General features: G+C 36.9%; 1 protein-coding gene across 3 annotated transcripts in view; it reads right to left on the bottom strand.

The window, feature by feature from the left end:
• Window positions 1–1,683: 1,683 nt before the first annotated feature.
• Window positions 1,684–19,522, bottom strand: part of NLGN1 (neuroligin 1) — a 288,387-nt gene continuing 270,548 nt past the window's right edge. For 2 of the 3 annotated variants that reach the window (XM_042881331.1, XM_042881332.1), the window contains exons 4-6: window positions 11,343–11,555; window positions 6,013–6,802; window positions 1,684–5,173 (exon numbers count right to left, since the gene is read on the bottom strand). In XM_042881331.1, the coding sequence (XP_042737265.1) occupies window positions 4,351–5,173; window positions 6,013–6,802; window positions 11,343–11,555 (1,826 nt within the window). In that variant the 3' untranslated portion in view covers window positions 1,684–4,350. The remainder of the gene's footprint in view (window positions 5,174–6,012; window positions 6,803–11,342; window positions 11,556–19,522) is intronic. The other variant, XM_042881333.1, reaches the window with a different exon arrangement.

Here is a 19,522-nt window from a genome sequence, read left to right as displayed (position 1 = left end):
GTTCATTACCTTTTTCTAACAATTTCCTATTTCACAAAGTTAAGTTTTTACTGAATCTATAACTAAGAAATCAATTCTACGATGGCATTAAGAGATCCTAAAAGAAAAGGCGCTTTGTGCAGAACTGAAGGTGAACTCACTGCTGTGCAGTCCTCTTGAAGGCCTCATCAAATGCTGCTCATTTTTGGTCTGCGTACACATGTGTGAATGTACCAGACTTAAACTGAATTGGAACGCTGAAGTAAAAGCCGTGTTTCAAATTGTTCAGATTTATTGGGAGACCTCAAAAGGACGTCTTAATCTTATAGTGTTATTATTTCACATGGAAGAAGAGATTTCTGATGTTACTTAGAGAATGTCCCTCAGCTTATAGACCGAGAAAAAGAGCAGAACTCCCTCAACAGATATTCTAACAAGGGCTTTGAATGAAAAATAGCAAAACCTCTGCAGGGAATTTCCCTTTCATTTCATTTATTTGGCTGCACACTTTCACAACAATAATTAAATTATCTAACATTTGCTTTTACCGAAGAGTGATCATTGGCAACAATCCACTAGTAGGAAAAAAAGGGGGATCAAAGGCCAATATTTTAAACCAACAAAACAACTTCCAAACATCAAAGGAATGCCATGATGTTTGGCAGCTTCTTAGGAATTCAGTAATCAGCTCTTAGTGAAGATGGCAATAGAAATCCCAGTATTTCTGTGCAGTGGTGTCTCTAAGGGTGCAACATGTTTACAAGTTAGACCTCTATTTTTCCAGTTTTCGGCACATTTCAATAACCAAAACATCTGGTAATTGCAGTTCTGTAACATAGGAGGCCATACTTAGTGCAGATAACAGAAAGAAGTACCTCTTCCTAGGGAACGTTACATTCAGGTAGTTCACCAAATACGGCTCTTCTATGGGTGCAGAATACCACATAGAACCAACTAAGATACCATTGAGCAAAGTGCATTTTTATCTGCTTTATTTCTCCTAGAAATGTAGCACAGCACATTATATCGCCTGTAATTTTAATAGGTAAATGAGACAATGTTTCCATTGTTATTTTTTTCTCAAAGTGGTAGAATACATTTCCTTCCAAAGGTCTGCAAACATATTTACAAAAAGTGTGAAAGCAGTAAATGCAGGCTTTTTATATTTTTACTGAATTTCCAAAGATTGACTAATATCTTCATTTTATTGGAAACGTGGTCCAAGGATGATACAAGAAATTAAATATCACACTTGATTTTGTTTTCTTGGAGGTTATGGTGGAAACAAATCAAACAGATGAATATTTTAAAAAGAACAAACTTATATTCCATGAAGCGTAACGACGATATTCCCAAACCGTTCCCTCTATTTTTATTATGCTTCAGCTCTAAAACATCTCTTGGTCTTTCTTAATGTCATCTTAAGATGTGGGAAACCACCTCCCTTTTGGAAGACCAGCTGCTGTGATGTGAAGTAGCCATTAAAATATCATTCACAGTATCTGCATCCTATGTGAACTTATTTTCAAGCAGGACTTACAAAATTTGTATCGTTGCCTTCATCTTTCACATTTTAAATACTGTTGGCTGACAAAAATAAAGTGTAGTGTCATGCTTGGTTTACCTAAGTCATTTATTTTGTAACTAATAAAAGTAAACAATTACCAGATACTGTATATATAGATATATATATATATGGCCACAAATAAACTATAGTAGAAAGTTATTTTGGTTTTGATAAAGTTAAGAAAAGCACATAAAATCATATTTCATTAATATCTTGTTTTATGGCCATCAATATTTTTTGTGGTTTTTTTGTTGTTGTTGTATTGTTCATCAACATAGCAAAATACAATCTTCCTATCAAACAATAATTATCAGATGGCAGACAATTTTTTTATTGGTTTACATTGGCAGGTCACAGTCTAAAAGCACAACCACATCAGGCAGAAATTGCACACAGACCGCCCTGGATTTTGAAGACAATGTTGTTTTTGCTTCTACCAAAAGATCTTAATTTTTAACACTGGGGACTGAGAGATGCACTCATTGAATGCATGGATTTCAATTGTGGGCTTTTTAAGCTAAATAAAATGACTGAAATCACAGCATTTTGTTTTGATTACAGCTTCAGTTTTAATGTCTGTGCTTGATGTTAGCAAACATGCTTTGAACTTCCTAGCGGCTGTTCCATAAACGTTAACGCATCCGAATAAAACCAAGGTGATTTTTCTCTGTTGTGGACTTCTGCAAATTTATTACCATTAGGCCTGTTCACTGGCTTTCTTTTTTGGTCTTCATTTTTGTATTTATATTTTGAACTTTTTTTCTGAAAATGACAGGAGAGATTTCTGTGTAACACTGTAACATAAAGTTGGTACTTTTGGAAGATATGATAGTAGCTGGGACGGGCCTAAAAGTATGCAGTTCTATTAATTGCAGAAGGCATGTTCATGTCTTCAAAAACCAGACTGGTCTTAAGATATTACTCTTTATTCGAGACAGTTACCATTACTTCATTAAAAAATGACAAAACAGCAATAAACATTTTAGCTCTTTAATGAGCAAAGATCAGGTCTCTTAGCATTGGAATAATATTCGTTATCCAGATTATCTTTATTTCACTCAGTGACCAGTAATATGGCCAAGAAGTACAAAGTAATTTTCCATCAAGTAGTATACAATTTATTATTTTTTTTTGTGTAATAAGCTTTCATTCTTGAAAAAGAGTAACTGAAAAGAAATGTTTCTGTTACTGCAGTTAGTTTGTCAGAGAAAGTTCTTCGCATTATCTTACAAACTATCAAAATTGCTAGTAATTTGAAAAAATGTAAAAAAAAAATCACATAACTTTAGTCTAATAGAAATATAGTACAGGTAAGAGAGAAAGTATTTATCAGGGATGTGCTCTTAAGTCCATCTCAATTATTTCTTTTATATAAATGTACATCTGATTACATATACAAACATTTTGAAAGGACTGTGGTATATAATTACTGGAAAGCAACAGGGAATGAAAAATTTCTTTTGATTTTAGAACACTCATTTTGAATCACACAAACATATGTACTGTTCAGATGTTAAAATTTCCAGCTTTTGGTGCTCTCCCCATCCTTACATACCCCTTTCTTCTGATCTACAGAATTCATTTAAATGGCTAATGTATAGCAAAAAGGGAATTAACTTTATATTAAAGTATCGTAAGTAAACTCTGTAACATGCAACATGAGTTCAAACCATAAACTGAGAGATGTAATCAGAGTGGTGATATTGGGGCGTTTTTATACCGCAAAACATCATTGCAATTCAATCTTTGGACACACTTTACCTCACCAATTTGAACTAAATATATTGTAATTAAGTCACAGAAAATTATAAATCCTTTACCACAGGAGTTTCCATTAGAGTTACAATTATGTTAATGTTAGACACTATTTAGGTGGAAAGGGAAGACAACATTAATAAAATAGATTTTTTTCTGGGATTCAAATCAGTGAGTTTTCACCACCGCATACCTAGAATTCCAAAAATACCTCTTAGAACTGTTGCAATTCCTTCTTTCACTGAAATTACTATGAAATATTTCACTGTAATTACTTTTGCCCCTTTAAAAAACTTCCTTAGGTTGTGCCAATTGATGGAGAAAGCTTCTATTAAAAACTCCAATGGGATGAGAAGAATTTTAATTACGGCTTAATCAGCAGCACAGCCACCAAGCATATAAATTATCATGCACATCGTGCTAAAAATAACCAGTTTCTTTTATTCCCACAACTTTTATACTGACAGCACTTAAGTGATAATCTTGTACCTGCCAGGCTGTAAAACTTCTTTGTCTGACTGGCAGATCTCAGCATGAGCCCCTTCCTAAGGCCTTAACAGCATTGGTGCTTTGTGTACTTATTCAAATATGTAAATATGGTCTACACAATAAAACAGGTCCAAATAAAAATTGGTGAAAGTTATCTGACATTCCATTAGTGTGTCCCTTGTGCATATTTATAGGTTTTTAAAATTTTCAGTCTTTGTTCTTTCCTGTTTGTGTTGCACATGCCTAATTCCATTATGTAACTTAAATCTTCAGAAAATTAATACTTGAATGTGAATGAAAAAGTATCATTCAGGACAACTGTTTCAAGCAACTGCCAACAGTTGGGTGGTTTTTTGTTTGTTTTTGTTTCTTAAGTTCATTTGATATATGTACAATTCATTTTTTTTTTTCAAAACCCCAAAAGTTCTTGATATGTATATTCACATAATATTCCTCCATATTTAAATAGTAAGAGTCTTGTAGGTTGAAAGCCAAGTAATCTTCAGTAATACCACCTACTGTAATCCATCAAAAAATAAAGTTTGTTTCATCTTGTCTGGCTATACCCTGGTTGTTGAGTGTGAATGGGGGTGGGGATGAGGATGGGGCAGAGTATTGTTCTGTCCTCCGGTAAATGTATTGAATGTGTGTAAGGGCTGAATCCCTGGTATAGTGTTGGGAATCATTGTGATGGTGTTGGGCGTCATTAAGGGAATATCATCAGGAGACCTTCTCATAGCTAGCGTGTAGTCCGGGGGACAGGCGGTCCTGAGAACCACCTCATGTGGATGGATGGACTCACATTCATGATCCAAGTCAGTGTGCTTCATTTGGAGGGACATTATCTCCTCTTCTTGTGCATGGGTGAGATCATTGGTAGTAGTACGTTGTGGGCTACATCTCCTATGAACATCATGTCTCCGCTTGTCCTTTTTGTAGTACAGTGCTGCAAAGGCCAAAATGTTCAGGAAGAGTAAAGATGCACCAACTGCAATAGTAACGCTCAATTCTGTTGAATAATCTCTTTGATCCACTGAAAATGGGCTTGGTTGCTGTTTGGGATCATCTTGTTTGGCTGTAGGAAAGGCTGAAGTAACAGAAACTGAATTTTTCCTTGTTGGTCTGAAAGTATTATCTGTTGATGGCACTTTAGTTGTGGTAGAGGTATACTGTGAAATGTCGTTAAGATTGTGCAGATGAGGTACCAGTTCCAACCAAAGGTTCACTTTATTGGCCCTATAATGTTCTTTAACTCGTGGTTTTAATCCAATGTGAAGATACAGTTGGTCTTTCTGAGAATATCTGGTCCATGCTACTTCTTCAAAACGATTTGGTTTTGTATGGATGAATTTTGTATCTTGTGGCACGGGCTGATTTGGGTCACTAAAAAAGAAAATCTCAAATTTTATACAGTATTTCAAAGGGAAACATGAAATTAGTATTTTATACTTAACATTCAAGTCTGCCTTTGGACAGAGCAGCATATTATTTCTTAAAAGGAGAGGTTTTACTAATCTCGGTTAGATACAGTATTATGCAAATGAACCACATATAATCTTTTGTTACATAGAATTCATCACTTCTCTATTTCTACAGAATGATAGTATCACTCACACAAATCTTTTACTGCTGAGGAAAAACTGCCAGCAGTGTTGTGATGTGGGCAAATGCCTACAAGAAGCCAGTGTGAGAGGCTATTAAGCTTTTTCTATTTTCATTTTAGTAACCTGAAGCACAGCGTTTCAGTTCACACACAGTATCTGTGGTCTTCTAAAGGTGAAAAGACCACAGCAGGGCGTAACTCAATGTAACACATACTGACTTAGACTCCAATGGCCAAAGGTGGAGTAGCATTTTGAGATACAACTAAAAGCAGGATTTGTGAAAATGTCAAAACCTCTCAAGTTCTTAGATGCATTAATGTAAAACATTTTTAACTACCTGCATATGTTAAACACTCAATTTATTACTTTTCTAGGGAGCCCTTAAATGATTTTTGCGTATGTGGTGTTTAAAATATCTTCATCAGATTACTCACAAAAATATTTTTCCCTCCTTTTGCCAGAACGTGTAAGTGAACTCAATGACATTACACAGCTATGCAACCCAATTCATAATTTCTTACTCATCTGTGAATATTTCCAAGGGAGATATTCAAGGGAAAGCACTGCTTACTTATACGCGGTGTTTGTATATAAAATTATTCATTATCTGGTACTCACCCAGTTTTTGCGAAGTTTGTCCAGTATGTCATCACTACTGCACTTAGCATGACATCATTTTTGGAGAAATTACAAGGAAATAATTCAGTAGGACCAATCATGGGGATTCCCAGTACGTAAGGAACCTCATCTCCATGGGCTGCATCTGCCCACGCAGGTACCTGATCTGTCTGGCAATGATGGTAAAAGGCATAGAAATATGTAGGCGATCCAAAATTCGAGTGAAGATCTGCTGTGGCCACTGCTGGTGCAACCCATTGGTGATCAGTAAACAAAGCCAGCAGTGTTTTTCTTCTGGTCTCAGGATTGTGTCGATCTGCCCAGTCGGTGTACATAAATTTAATAGTTTCCCTCAATATATCTTTGCCTTCAGGGTATCCGTACAAGTTATCAACAAAATTAGAAACTGCAAAGTCAAAATCGCTAGCTGAGATGCCATCTTCACTATCCACAATGTTTTCAACAAATTTTAACCCTTCGCCTTGATTAACTCCCAGCATGATGTCGTAATTGAGGAATTCTCCTTGTTCCATCAGTATCTGAGGATCATCGGGTATCACATCGCCATCAATTACTGGTCCAAAGGCTATATGGTATCTAGCTGGTTGAATGTCCTGGTCAACGAGTTCTCTATAAGGCTTCTTCTGTAGACATTCTACCAGTTCTACAGTGTCCGACATGTTGCAACCAACTTTTGTAGCCAGCATCCTGGCATATTTTGCAGGCTGAAAACTAACCGCCCAGCTGGACAGTGCTGTTCCACTTTGAGCTATTGCTCTTTGAAAAAGTCCTGTGGGGAGAAATATTTTAAAACTACTGAAGTGACCTTGGAACAGCTATATACTTGAAAGATTCAAAGAAGTTCTTTGAAACAATAGTAAAGTTTAACAGAAAAAATACTTAAAAACAATCCTAGTAATAGATAAATACACAAGATGATGAGATCTGACTGCCGTTGAGTCTACAGGTAATGTCTACAAAATCAACTCAATATGTGCAGAAACTGAAGCAAATGATTCTACCTTTGTGTAGTCCAGCTGAAGATCAGAATTTCAAAAGGAACTCAGAAAGAAAAAGAAGTAGCATTACCTTGTGTCCAGTGATGCTATTAGCATGAAAGAAACTCCTGCCTTTAAAGCACATTATAGGCTAGGGAAAAAGCCAGGAAGTCTCTTCAAGCTATCATCAGCATGCATGTATATGATCACGTATTAAATAAAACTAATATACTGCTATTTTATTTTCTCATTGGGATTAAACCTGGTTTGAGAGGTACAGTGTATTGAAGTGTATATTATAGCAAAAGTTAATGTTTTGGAGCAATGGATGGGAAGGTACTAGGCAGCTATTAAATTTACATGTGTCTGAGAGTCAAGATCCTTTCTTGTAAAGTGTTTTTTTTAATGAATGCTTATAGTGATCACACGTGAAACATGAAAAATGTATATTTTACACTATTTAGCTTTGTAATTCAGAGATATGAGCATATGTTCAGGTATTCATTTAGGGAAGAGAGCATGAAACAGCTCTGTATATAAACTTGTAGCAAATCCCAAGGACTTCAGTGCAACTAATTTGAATTTCTGCAGATTTAACTAGCATTCTGGATCAGGAATTTCACTCATAGAAATAAAAAATGTTTTAAAATTGACCTTTTCCTCTCCTCTCCATAAGCATTTTTGAGTGTGTTATGAAGTCTCACCCCTCTTGTAGTCAGTAAATCAATTAATTTTTTTGCTAATGACTTTAACATGGTGAAGACTCCAACCTTATTCCTCTATCTCATGTATTCCTTTCCTTTTGGGCTTTTTCTCACTCCCTCTGGAAAGAAAAGTTCCATTTCTGAAAGAAATTTTGAGTATAACAAGAGACAGAAAAATTGATCTCTTATAATTCTCATTTCTAATGTTAGTACAACAGAAACTTAGATTATATGTAGGTGCTTGTGGCCTTTCTGTTGTTTTTTTGTGTGTGTGTTTTTCATTTTCATGCACGTGCATCCAGTTCACCTCATTAAGTCTTTAGCGCTTACTACCGGAAGGTATTTTACACTGGATTCTACCTTTTTAAAGCTCACTACAAGTAATACAAAATGGTCCATTGCAAATGTAAGTCGTACTGATATAAGGCATATATGTCAAATTAGGTTTCACTTACGTTTGTAGGTGCCCAGAGTAATTCCACTGACTTTGGTCAGGAACTGACAGGAAATGACATCTGGCCTCACTTAATTTTGCTCAGGATTTATATTCTGGCCCATGTTTGATGAAGAGCTGGGTACTTCCACAAAAGAAACTAGTGCTAAGGTACTCAGCTTACTTCAGAACTTGATTTCAATAATGCAAAACACGTCATATGCCTTGATAGGTAACATATTTCTATTGATTAAAAAAAATAAATACTTCTGTATTCTCTTAATTAAGTCAGAGATGCGTCTTTACAAACTGTATTTCAGTACCAGATTCTGCACATTCAGAAGTTAATAAGAATCAATTGCTATCAGGAAATATTTTACAAGCTTATAAGCAATTTTCAAATCATTTTAGACTGTATTAAAGTGAAATCCAAGTCTTAAAATCAGATAGGTGTATGGATTGAAATATGTAAACTCAAGCTTTTCCTTAAATTTACGAGAAGTCATATCCAAGATGTTATTTCCTTGCAAGAAAAGAGTAAAAAATAAGAAAGAGCTGGAGCTATAAAGCAAGTAAAAATATATCTGCATGTTTACAAGGTCAGATATTGAGCTAGTATAAATCAGTGCAAAGTCAGAGGAATTACCACAGAGGATCCAGGCATTATATTAAATGTAACAAAAAGACAAAACTGAATTTTCACAAACATGTATTTCATGATACTTCATAATCTTTCTTTTTGCATATTGCATAAATCTCTTTTTACTGCTTTATTAAATATCTCTGAAGAAGGACAGAAAGAGTAGGCTACGCATTAAAAAATGCTGCCTTAAACACGAGGGCTCACTAAGTGAATACAAACATTGAGCACTGGATTAAGTAAAAGTGGTCAAGTCCTCTGGCCGTAAAGTTCTCCTGGGAACTGAAACTAAACATCCTCCCTTCTGGTGAAAAATTCTTAAGGAAAAACTCCTCGTCTGAAACTACTTGGTAAAAAATGAATAATGCTGTGAAAAATGATTTTCATTCTGTCAGATCAGTATCTCACAGGAAGGAGAAATATATTTTTATCTGATAATGTGTATGATTATTATAGCTTACGGGCTCCAAACTGATGGCAAGAAGATTTAAATGCTCAGCAGACCATATCGCTTTGTGACTTCTGTTCAAAAGCTCACCAAATAAATAATAATAATTTGCAATTTGCATTTATTCATCTACATTTTCAGAGCGCTTTCTAAAGATGAGTGCTGTTCTGCCCACTTGCAGATGGGCAGCACAGAACAGCACCATCCTAAAAGGGGCTGAATGCGTCCTCTCCGCTACCAAGTGATCCTTCCAAAGGAAAATGGAGCCAAGAGAGCAACTGAATTTGCATCTTATGAAAGAGACTGGTTAACAATTTGCAATAAAATTTGTTTGGATAATATTAGAATATTGCAAAATATTTAAAAATTTTAAACAGTTTTTCTTATTTGAAGCTGACCAAATTATTTTAGTAATTCTCTAGTGGGAAGTCTGAAAATCTCCAAATGAAATATAATGAGTACATGTGGGTGGCACGTACTGTTTAATCCAAAATTCAATAAAGCTTTTTTGTTTTTTTGTTTTTTGCTTTTGTTATAAAAGAAACCCTGACATTTACAACTCCATTTTACATACACATCCTTAAACCCTCCCTCCAGATCCTTTGAACTCTTATGTTGGAAAATAATGGCACCAGAATCCCCCCAGAAATTCTGCTCCTGGCAGAATTCTGGATGTGTGTTGAATACAACAGAGTAAAATTTCCTGATAGGAGGCAAGACATGACTGCCCAGACATTTTAAATAGTGGCATATCACATGAATGCTACATTGCATCAATCAGACTAGTATTATGGTCTGGTTTTGTGTAGTCCTGTGTGGATCCAGGAGTTGGACTCCACCATCCTTTTGGGTCCCTTCCAACTTGGAATATTCTATGATTCTATGATTAAAATCAAGTAAGAGGAAAGAAGAGAAACATTCAACTTTAAGCCAAATCCTCCACACCAAAAGTTATTTCTTGTGAGTTCTGGTGAAAAAAAAAAAAAAAAAAAAAGAGATGAAGCAGGGTTTCAGATTACAGGGTAATGCTTCTTGTAAAAAGAATCCATTTCTTTCTCTCTTTTAAAATAGTTTAAAGGCCTGAGCTAAAGAATTTGTCACTTTCATTGACCTCAGTGGGTTCTGTATCACAGTGCTGGGTAAATACAGCTATTTTAATCTGAGTGCAATTATTGTTTTATGACTGGCCAATTAGTCTTCCATGAAGATACGACAATATAAACCAGTGTGGGATTGTGTGCCCAGTGACAGTGTGATTTCCTTTGTAAAAGTAAACAGTACGGATTTATTTGTGAAAACAGCGAGACAGAAGTAATGTGATCAATAAGCAATAGCCATGCAAATGAGAAAAAACACGTGGAACTTCGATACTAAGCTTATGGAATAAAAAACTGGGGCCCCTCAAACAGCATGTTTTTAATTTCCTGCTGTCTGCCTCAAGTAAAGAGAAAAGGTGTTAGTTATGGAATAGGAAAGGATATAGAAGAAAATCCATTTGCAACTTGGATGCTTTGACAATTTTGGATCATGCATGCAAGACATTCAACCATTTTTTTTTTTAATTAGAAGACAGCAAGTAGAAGCTTATGCAGTTTCAGACCAAAGATTTCTGAACTAGGTACTCTTCTCCTTCACACAAAATAATAGTTTTAAGTATTTTAGTTGTTAGCCTGAAAAGAGAAACTGTGTCTTTTTAGTTTTCCTTAAATTCTGCTCCTCATGAGAAACTAAACTTGCCTTTCATGATTGTCTAAATATAGATGACCTCATCTACTGTGAGCATGACTGACTGGCTTTCCAAAAAGGACACCCTTAGGTAGGAAAGAAGAGAGACAAAACTGATACACTGAGCATATGCTGTTCAGAAGTCTGCTATAAAGCATTTCAACAAAGCTCCATAGGAAAAAGAAGAAAGTGACCCAAAATTTAAACATGCACAGAAGAGCTGAGGGAGAAGGCGTTTAAGTACAGCCTTTAGAAAGTTTGCTTAATACTGAGCTGAACTCAACTGTTCTTAGAACAAAGGGAATATACAGAGCATCACATAGTACTAATGGTGGTGGCATGCAGACACCAAAATTGTCAAAATTTGCAACCTGCATAATACCTTTGGTTGAATTGCTCCAACGGTTACCTTCAGAATAATGGGATAAAGTCAACAGATTGACGCATGAACCGCCTGCACCAGATCCAAAAACAGTTATTCTTAACGGGTCACCACCAAAGAACCCAATATTTTCACTAGTCCATCGCAAAGCTTGAATTAGATCAAGGAGGCCATAGTTTCCTTTTGCTGCTTGGTCCCCAGTGCTCAAAAATCCTGTGAATGGAAATGAAAAAAAGAAAGGGTTAGAGAAGTACTCTTCTGACTAATCTTTTTGCAGTCTTCTAGGTAATACTTTAAAGGTATACGAAATTAAGCATTGTGCAATTGCATCATTTTCCATATTCACTAAACAGCAATTTGCAATTTTGCACTCCTCCTGGAATAATTCCTTTCGTGTTCACTCTTTTAGCCATGATATATTAATGTAGGGAAAATGAAGAAACATCACAGGCTGAGTATTCATCAAAGTACTAACAGGTCACAATTTACTGCTCCCAAGGACTCTGTGCTGATTACACTAAGTTAAAGAGTAAAGGTTTAGAAAACAGATGTGATGAAAGCATTTTTAACTGGTTGGTCAACTGTGCATTGCACTTCTGCAGATGCATCTGACAGCTTTGTTCCTGCTTGAAAGACAACAACTCCACTTCTTTGTATATCATGTTCAGTTAAATCACAACAATACGATCTTTATTTTCTTTTTCTTTTTATTTCTTCCATATTCTTTTCTCCCCCTAAAAATACAGCTGGTGTCACAGGACAGACTGCATTGAAAAATGAACTCAAGTCCCCAAGTTCCAGCACATAGTCATTAACCTCAATTAATTGAATCTACATTAAAAGGATAAAGACAATTTAAGCCGTTTCTGTGTTCCCTTAACATCAAGAAGATAAGAGCTCAGGGGCAATCAGGAGAGCACAGGAATTGCTTCCTTTTATTCCTACTGGAAGAAAAACAATGCAGCACATCAGATGCAGGAACGACTGTTTTACACTTTACTCCCAGCAGTGCCCTGGCATTTACTATTGCCAATACTTCTGTCATTAGAGACTACCGAATAAATGGTGGACAATAAAGACTTTGGAGAGAATCACTGTTGATAGAATATATTGTTTTGCTCTTGGATACTGTTAGTTGATATTTCCAATTTTCTTAAGCTTAAAAGACAAAATATTTAAATAATACCAGCATCCAGATGTAGTCCAGTACCTCCATTTGCATATGAAACTGATTTAACTATCACTGAATCAACAATGTACTGTTTTTCAGTACATGCTTTGTAGAGAAATGCAAGCATTAGAGCAATTATTTCCACATTAGTTATGTATTAGTGAGTCTTCTACTGTAAATTTATACTGATTTAACTCTCTTTAGAATAGACAGCCTACTCAAAAGTTCACAGTTTTTTCTTAAACAAAACCACAGCATGGTTCTCAGAGGACTGTCATTGCTTCATTATGACAAGAACAACATCTTTTGAGACATTTCTACAAAGAAATGGAGAACCGGAAACACATACATAATATAGGAATACAGCTAGGTGCATATGCATACCTATCACAGAACTACAGAATGGCCAGGGTTGGAAGGGACCTCAAGGATCATGAATCTCCAACCCCTCTACACATGCAGGGCCACCAACTTCCACATTTAATACGAGACCAGACTGCCCAGGACCCCATCCAACCTGGCCTTGAACACCTCCAGGGACGGGGCATCCACAACCTCTCTGGGCAGCTGTTCCAGCACCCCACCACTCTCATAGTAAAGAATTTCCCCCTGACATCCAACCTAAATCTCTCCTCCCTCAACTTAAAAACATTTCCCTTTGTCCTGCAGTTATCAACCCCTTCAAAGATGATTCCCCTCCTGTTTGTAGGCTCCCTTTAGGTACTGAAAGGCTGCAATGAGGTCACCCCACAGCCTTCTTTTCTCCAGGCTGAACAAGCCCAGCTCCCTCAGTCTGTCTTCAAAGGGGAGGTGCTCCAGTCCCCTGATCATCATCATGGCCCTCCTCTGGACCCTCTCCAACAGTTCTCTGTCTTTTCTGTACTGGGGGCTCCACATTTGGACACAGTATTTCAGATGGGGCCTCAACAAGAGCAGAATAGAGGGGGACAATCAATATCCACATGTATTAGGAACATGCAATTTGTTGCCTTGTGATTGTTCCTATTTGACTTCAAATGGCAAGCTTACATGTGGCATTATTCTTTAATTGGTATTCTTATCTAAACATTTATAGTAAGAGACCTTTGCTGTAAACTGCACTGATGGCTAATTGGCATCACTGCTTCAGTTGTGGAGCTATGGCACATTTGGGGTGAACAGTTTTGTTTGTGTAGGTCAGTCCTGATCTTTGTTACCATGGAGAGGAAACAGGAAAGTGGCATAAGGTGCCAGACCAGCAATTCTCCCACTTTCAAATCTAATGCACAGATCTAATGGGCATATTTCATTCACTGTAGCTGTTGTAAATCGCTGTTTGGATACTGGACTCTAAAATAACCACTATTTTATGACCAAAACCCACCACACTTACTTATTATTTAACCACGTGAGAAAGGAAAGTAGCATCACTGTCACAGAAGAAAACATCACCACCTTATTCAGGGAAAACCCAGAAATGAACTCATAATTAATTCATTCTTGTTTTACTATTACAACCCAGTACTCAATTGAGATTAATATTATGCTATTTTACTCTCTTTTTTTTACTCTCCTACGTTTACTTCCTTACATGCAACCGAAGAGGCTGCTAAGCATGCCTGTGCAAAGGACCAGCCCCAATATGTACACAGGCACTCATTCCTGTCTCCACACAAACAGTTCTTAAAGATGCAGAGAGACGATATCATTGTACCTATGACAGCAAATCCACTGAAAGCTTCCTAACTAGTCTCACTGCTGTGTCAGCCTGCTTGGAGCTGAGGGATGGCACCAGTGACTGTAATAAAATGGTGTGAATCTATGGGAACTACTGGGTCCTGTGGCTGCAGATGCTGGGAGAGCCTTCTCCATTCCTTATATAAGCACATGACTGAGGAAAATCAGTAACATATCAATTCATCAAGAAGCACACAAGTGATTGTGCTGACTTACAGGATTACAAAAAAAAAAAAACAAAAAAAATTGAAATAAAAGCACCAATGGGACAGGAGTGATTACCAAAATTGTGCTCTAAACAGCTCTCTCGTTGATTTTTTTCCCCTATTCTGGATTGAAGATTCATGGGGCTCAGAAAGGGTCTGCTCTGAGCAGGGCTGCATGTTGGTATGAAAAAAAGCTGCAGAATTCTCAGTGACTCCTAGCATTTTGAAAATAGATGGCAGTGAAAGTCTTGAAGGAAAACAAATGAAAACACTCAAGATTGCTGAACAAGTTATTTTCTGTATTCTGCATAATATGCAGCAAAGCAGGCAGCAAGTAAATCTTTGCCTGGAAAAATGACAGCTGAAAATTACAGGTGAAGACTTAAGCTATCCCCTGACGTTAAGTGAGTTCACATCAAACCCTGAAGCTTGATGGGAAAATGGGAAATCCTTGGGAAATCATACATATATTTGTTTTAAAGAATTCTTTGTGGAAAGAATTTTTGTCTGAAAAAGAAAAAATTCCTCTTGCTGACAAAAGTAGAAACTTGCATTCAATTCAGGAAATGTGCCAGAAGGGGGAGCTTTCAGTTTATTAAAAAAAAAAAAAGAAAGAAAGAAAGAAAGAAAGAAAATAGAAAGAAGGAAGTATTAGTAATATTTACTTCATTCATCTATATTAGAGAAATTATGACTTGTGTCCAGAGCAATAGCTCTGATGCAAAAGAAATATTTCATGCCTCCTCAGCAAGAACCACATTGGCTGACTTCCATATCTACACAAGATGGATGATTATTGATGTTGACTTTCATGACTTGAAACATTTCTATCTCAATTTTCAGAACCATAAGAAGCCCGTTAATATCACCACCTGTTCATGCATTTTTTCTTATATGCAATAGTATCAGCATGGTCTAAAAGCATTCAAAATGCCACGAAATTGGAGATAGGACTTATAAAGCAGATGAAGTTTTTCTTTCTTTTTTCTCCCTTTTTATTTCTTTTTTTTTTTTTCCCTAGCAAGGAGTGCCACATTGCAGTTACATCCACACAGAGATACATTAAAACACAGCATCATACTCATTCTGCAGGTCTGTGGAGCAAGTGCTCTTACTCCTATTTAGCACTTGGACAAAACAGAGGTTCTACCAATACCTTTTATCCCTAGAGGAGATTTCAGAATGTAGTTAATATAGACACCATAAAAACCAATATCAAATCTATTCCTCCATCTGTGTCATTTCTAGGACACGATCACTACGCTGTGCAGATATTAAGGTAACAATTTTGAGTCAAAGAGGCAAACTGCCTGTGGTGGAAATGGCTTGTGCATGTGTGTGTGTCTGAAAGCTTGTTTGTTCAACTGCTTTGGCTAATTTATTAAAATCCCTCCCTGCAAATGGTGTCTTATTAACATCCTAGGATTGTCATCTCTGCGAGAACACAGATGCCATCATCTCTGACTCTTGTTAAAAAAAAAAAAAAAAAAAAAAAAGTGAAGTAAATGATTCAATATTTTAGTGATTTCAGGAAGGCATTTCAAAAAAAGAAAAAAAAACCCTTATTTTTGTATTATTCTCTAAAAAGGTCAGATTGGGCTAATTTTGTTCCATAATTAAGTTCTTCTACTGGAAACATTCCAATCATCAGCTGAACAATTGCTATTTTATGTTCTGAACAGACAGGTTATCTCTTCTTTTATCTCCTCTAAAGGAGCAGACGCTAATGGAATTATGGAAGTGAGGACATGGTCTTTTGTGAGTTGAGAAAGAGATTTATTAAACTCATTTGGACCATGGCTCAGCCACATGGCTGTCCGACAAATGGACAGTGTGCCAGAGCCAGGCCCTCTATTTTGTGTTTAAATAAATTGTAATGCTGCATAGGCTTATCTGCCCATTTAATGATTTATGCTTCCATTCAGATAAATAATTTTCTAATGCAATTCCAGTATTTTTGAAGAGTAAATAAAATAATAGAGATGGGAAGTTTTAAAGATGTTGTTAAAAACCTTAGCAGATTCAATTATATTAGGCTCTGACCTAATTTAAACATGCAAATTAATGCAGAGGAGAAGGCTAAGAGATTTTTTTTCCTAGGGTAAGGGAACTACTACAGGCTGATGATGCAGCAGGAGTTGGATTGGGCTGGCAGATACTGAAGTGCCATTTCCCATCGCTGAGAACCAAAGCACCTTCTGATGAGTTCTGTCCGTGGGAGTGTTCCACGGCCCAGCAACCTCTGTGCCTGCACGAAAAAAGGGCGCAGAATGCCTTGCTTTGCCTGTGAGAAAGCAGCAAATGCTACTCTAAAAATAAAACACGTGATAGGAAGTGCTCTAACATGCTGCAAGGTGGGCTGCTTTTTCTTCCTTCCTTTCTTTTTTTGTTTTTAATTTTAATTTTGCCCAAAGAGCCACATTATTGAAAGCAGCAACATTTATGACTTAAATTGCCCGCCTGCTTAGGCAACGTGTTTCAGCAGGTTCCAGTTACAAATCCCTGTGCCTACCCTATGGTAAATGTCATCTTTTATTTTGCTAAAAGAATATGTTGCATTGTGGAATTAAGAATGGCTCAGTGTATAGTGGAAGAATAGTAGGCATTTTGAGGGATGGCCTTATATTTCCTTTGGATTGCAGGTTCCTTGCCTAGGACTTTGGTTTGACAAGCTCTATTAATATTCAATGGTAATTGCAATCTACAGAAAATTTCAGTTGCCCTTTAGACTGTACCTACTCAGTTAGAAATGTGAGCAAGATAAGCAAATTTCAAGTAATATGGTTAAAGTTAAAGAGCACATTTGTTTTCATCTTAGACATCTCACTTGAATTTGCACCAGCTAACTAATCTGAATGAATTACGTGGGCAGCAACACTGCGAACATTAATGTATATGTGATATTCATGGAGCAGAGGATAGTGCTCCTTGCTTTGCTGACCAGCCATTCCTAATATTAATAACATATTTTAGCAATGGATAAGGTGACTAAAAGGAACAGAGCATCTTGTAAGGAAGATGTAGGAGATATAAACCATTTACTGCAATGAAAATATTCCTTCATATTCATTCGCGATGCACTTTTGCTCAAGGATAAGCAACACTTCTTTTATAGATGGCTCGTATTTTGATTTTTTGTATAGAAGATACATGAACAAGTCAGAGTCTTTGCAGGTGGATGCACTGCACTTTTAAACACTTAGAAGACAGATGCAATTAAACTTAAAACCAAAATTATGATAAGAAGACGAAGTTCTATTGTAAAATATTTGTTAATATTAAATGTATAATGCGTGTGCATTTTATCTACATATACGTTTGCAAATTAAACACTCTTCACCCGAGTACTAAAGTTATCTGATAGGTCACATCAATTGCTCAAAAACCTATTTATACTCTGCAAATATCTTTCACATAAATAGCCTGAACTGATTTTTTCAGCCCATGACTTTGCTTTGGGTTGTGTTACGCTTCAATTTCTGCAATGATCAAGTTGTGACTAACAAAATTTAGCTGGATGTGCTATATAATAATGATCAAAGTGATGGAAGAGACAAGGAAGGGCTCTGATATGAGGTCATAAGAATTGGAAATCATCTAGATTTTTTTCTTTTTCATTTTCCTAACAGAGAGAAAACGCATCCCTTCGATATGGACTGCACAGCTGACTTAGGGAAAACATCTCACAAACGAAGATGTTTCTGTGAGCAGTTGTTTTCACTATTCCCACAACTTCAGTCACCCAACTCAACTATTTTAAATGCCCTAATTAGGATGTTACTGTAAAAACAGTACCTCAAGGCTAAGTGTATGAACAATAACGCATACTGTGAAAACACGCTACAGCTGCAGTAACTCATACACTTATTGGGCTTTAAAGCGCTGCAGTTGTGAAGAGCTGCTTAAACATCCCAACAGCACCAACTTCTCTGGCCCGTGCTATTGCTCCAGAAGCTAGCTTTTGGAAATTCCTAGCCATTTCACCAAAGTCAACAATTTACAGAACTTAATTAGTTCTCTATTTAAGAACTCTTAACTGTATCCTTTGTCCTTCGGCATTTTGAAAGCATACGTGGAGAAAAATGCATGGTGGTGTAAGAACTCTGCTGTGCTTTTTCAGCATTGCTATTTTACTGCTGGGATTTTAACGCTCCTCCAAGGGGTACCAGATCTGAATTAATATTAGCAAAGTGGCCACAACCTACAAAAAGGACGGTCTTTCCTTTTGGTTCTTTGAAACAAGTTTTCAGTTTTCAGTAGTTTTCAGTTCCTTGCATCTTGCCAATTTTTTTTCCTATCCCTGAAAGATGATTTTCCTCAACCCTTACAGCAGGAAGGAAGTTGCTTAGATATATTGTGATACTCTTGGCAAGCATGCCACAGACATTGAAGCAGTTGGAGATTTAATTCCAAGATTTCTCAGAATGCTGCAAGAAAACGTCAAAGTTTCAGTGAGGAGATTATAAATGCCTGTGAGTGCTTTCAAAAGCTTAAGCTGCCTCTTCTTCATGTGGTCCACCGTGTTCTTGGCTTGTTTTTTTTACTGTGTGCCTGCAGTATGTTACATGAAGGCTGATGTGGGTGGTCTCTCACATTATGAGATGCTCACCTAACAACCCCATGCTTGCTGACAGGTCCACAAAGCAGCAGGGTGGCATTGGTTGTAAGGCCTCCCACTAGCTGTTTCCCAGCTGTGGCATGATGGTGCTTCTTGCCAGCAATCCCAGCCCACGTGTCAGATGGGATCAGTCAGTGGGTACAGCACGTGCCAAGCTATTCAGACACAAGGCAATGGAAAGTACAGGTCAGATGTCTGTTATGGAATGGTCAGCTGCAAAGACAAGCCTTGTAGACGGAATCCTCTAAGCCTATGTGGTAGATTTGGGATTGGGGTGGGAAGTGTACACTGATCCTAGGCTCTGCAGGCAGCTCATACACAGGGAGAGCAGATAAACGGGCATCAGCTGCCCTCTGCTTGTCAGACCCGTGCTCAAAGCAAAGCACAGCCAGTCCCAAATGATTACCCAAGAGATCAGCTCTACTGTGGCTTATTATGGATGATCTTTACTGAAGAGTCATATGAAAGT

The sequence above is a fragment of the Lagopus leucura genome, unplaced genomic scaffold (genome assembly GCF_019238085.1).
Source record: "Lagopus leucura isolate 7727_CA_CO unplaced genomic scaffold, USGS_WTPT01 Super-Scaffold_100029, whole genome shotgun sequence".
Taxonomy (NCBI): Eukaryota; Metazoa; Chordata; class Aves; order Galliformes; family Phasianidae; genus Lagopus; species Lagopus leucura.
The sequence above is the reverse complement of the archived record's forward strand: the minus strand, read 5'-3'. Positions and strand labels throughout refer to the sequence as shown.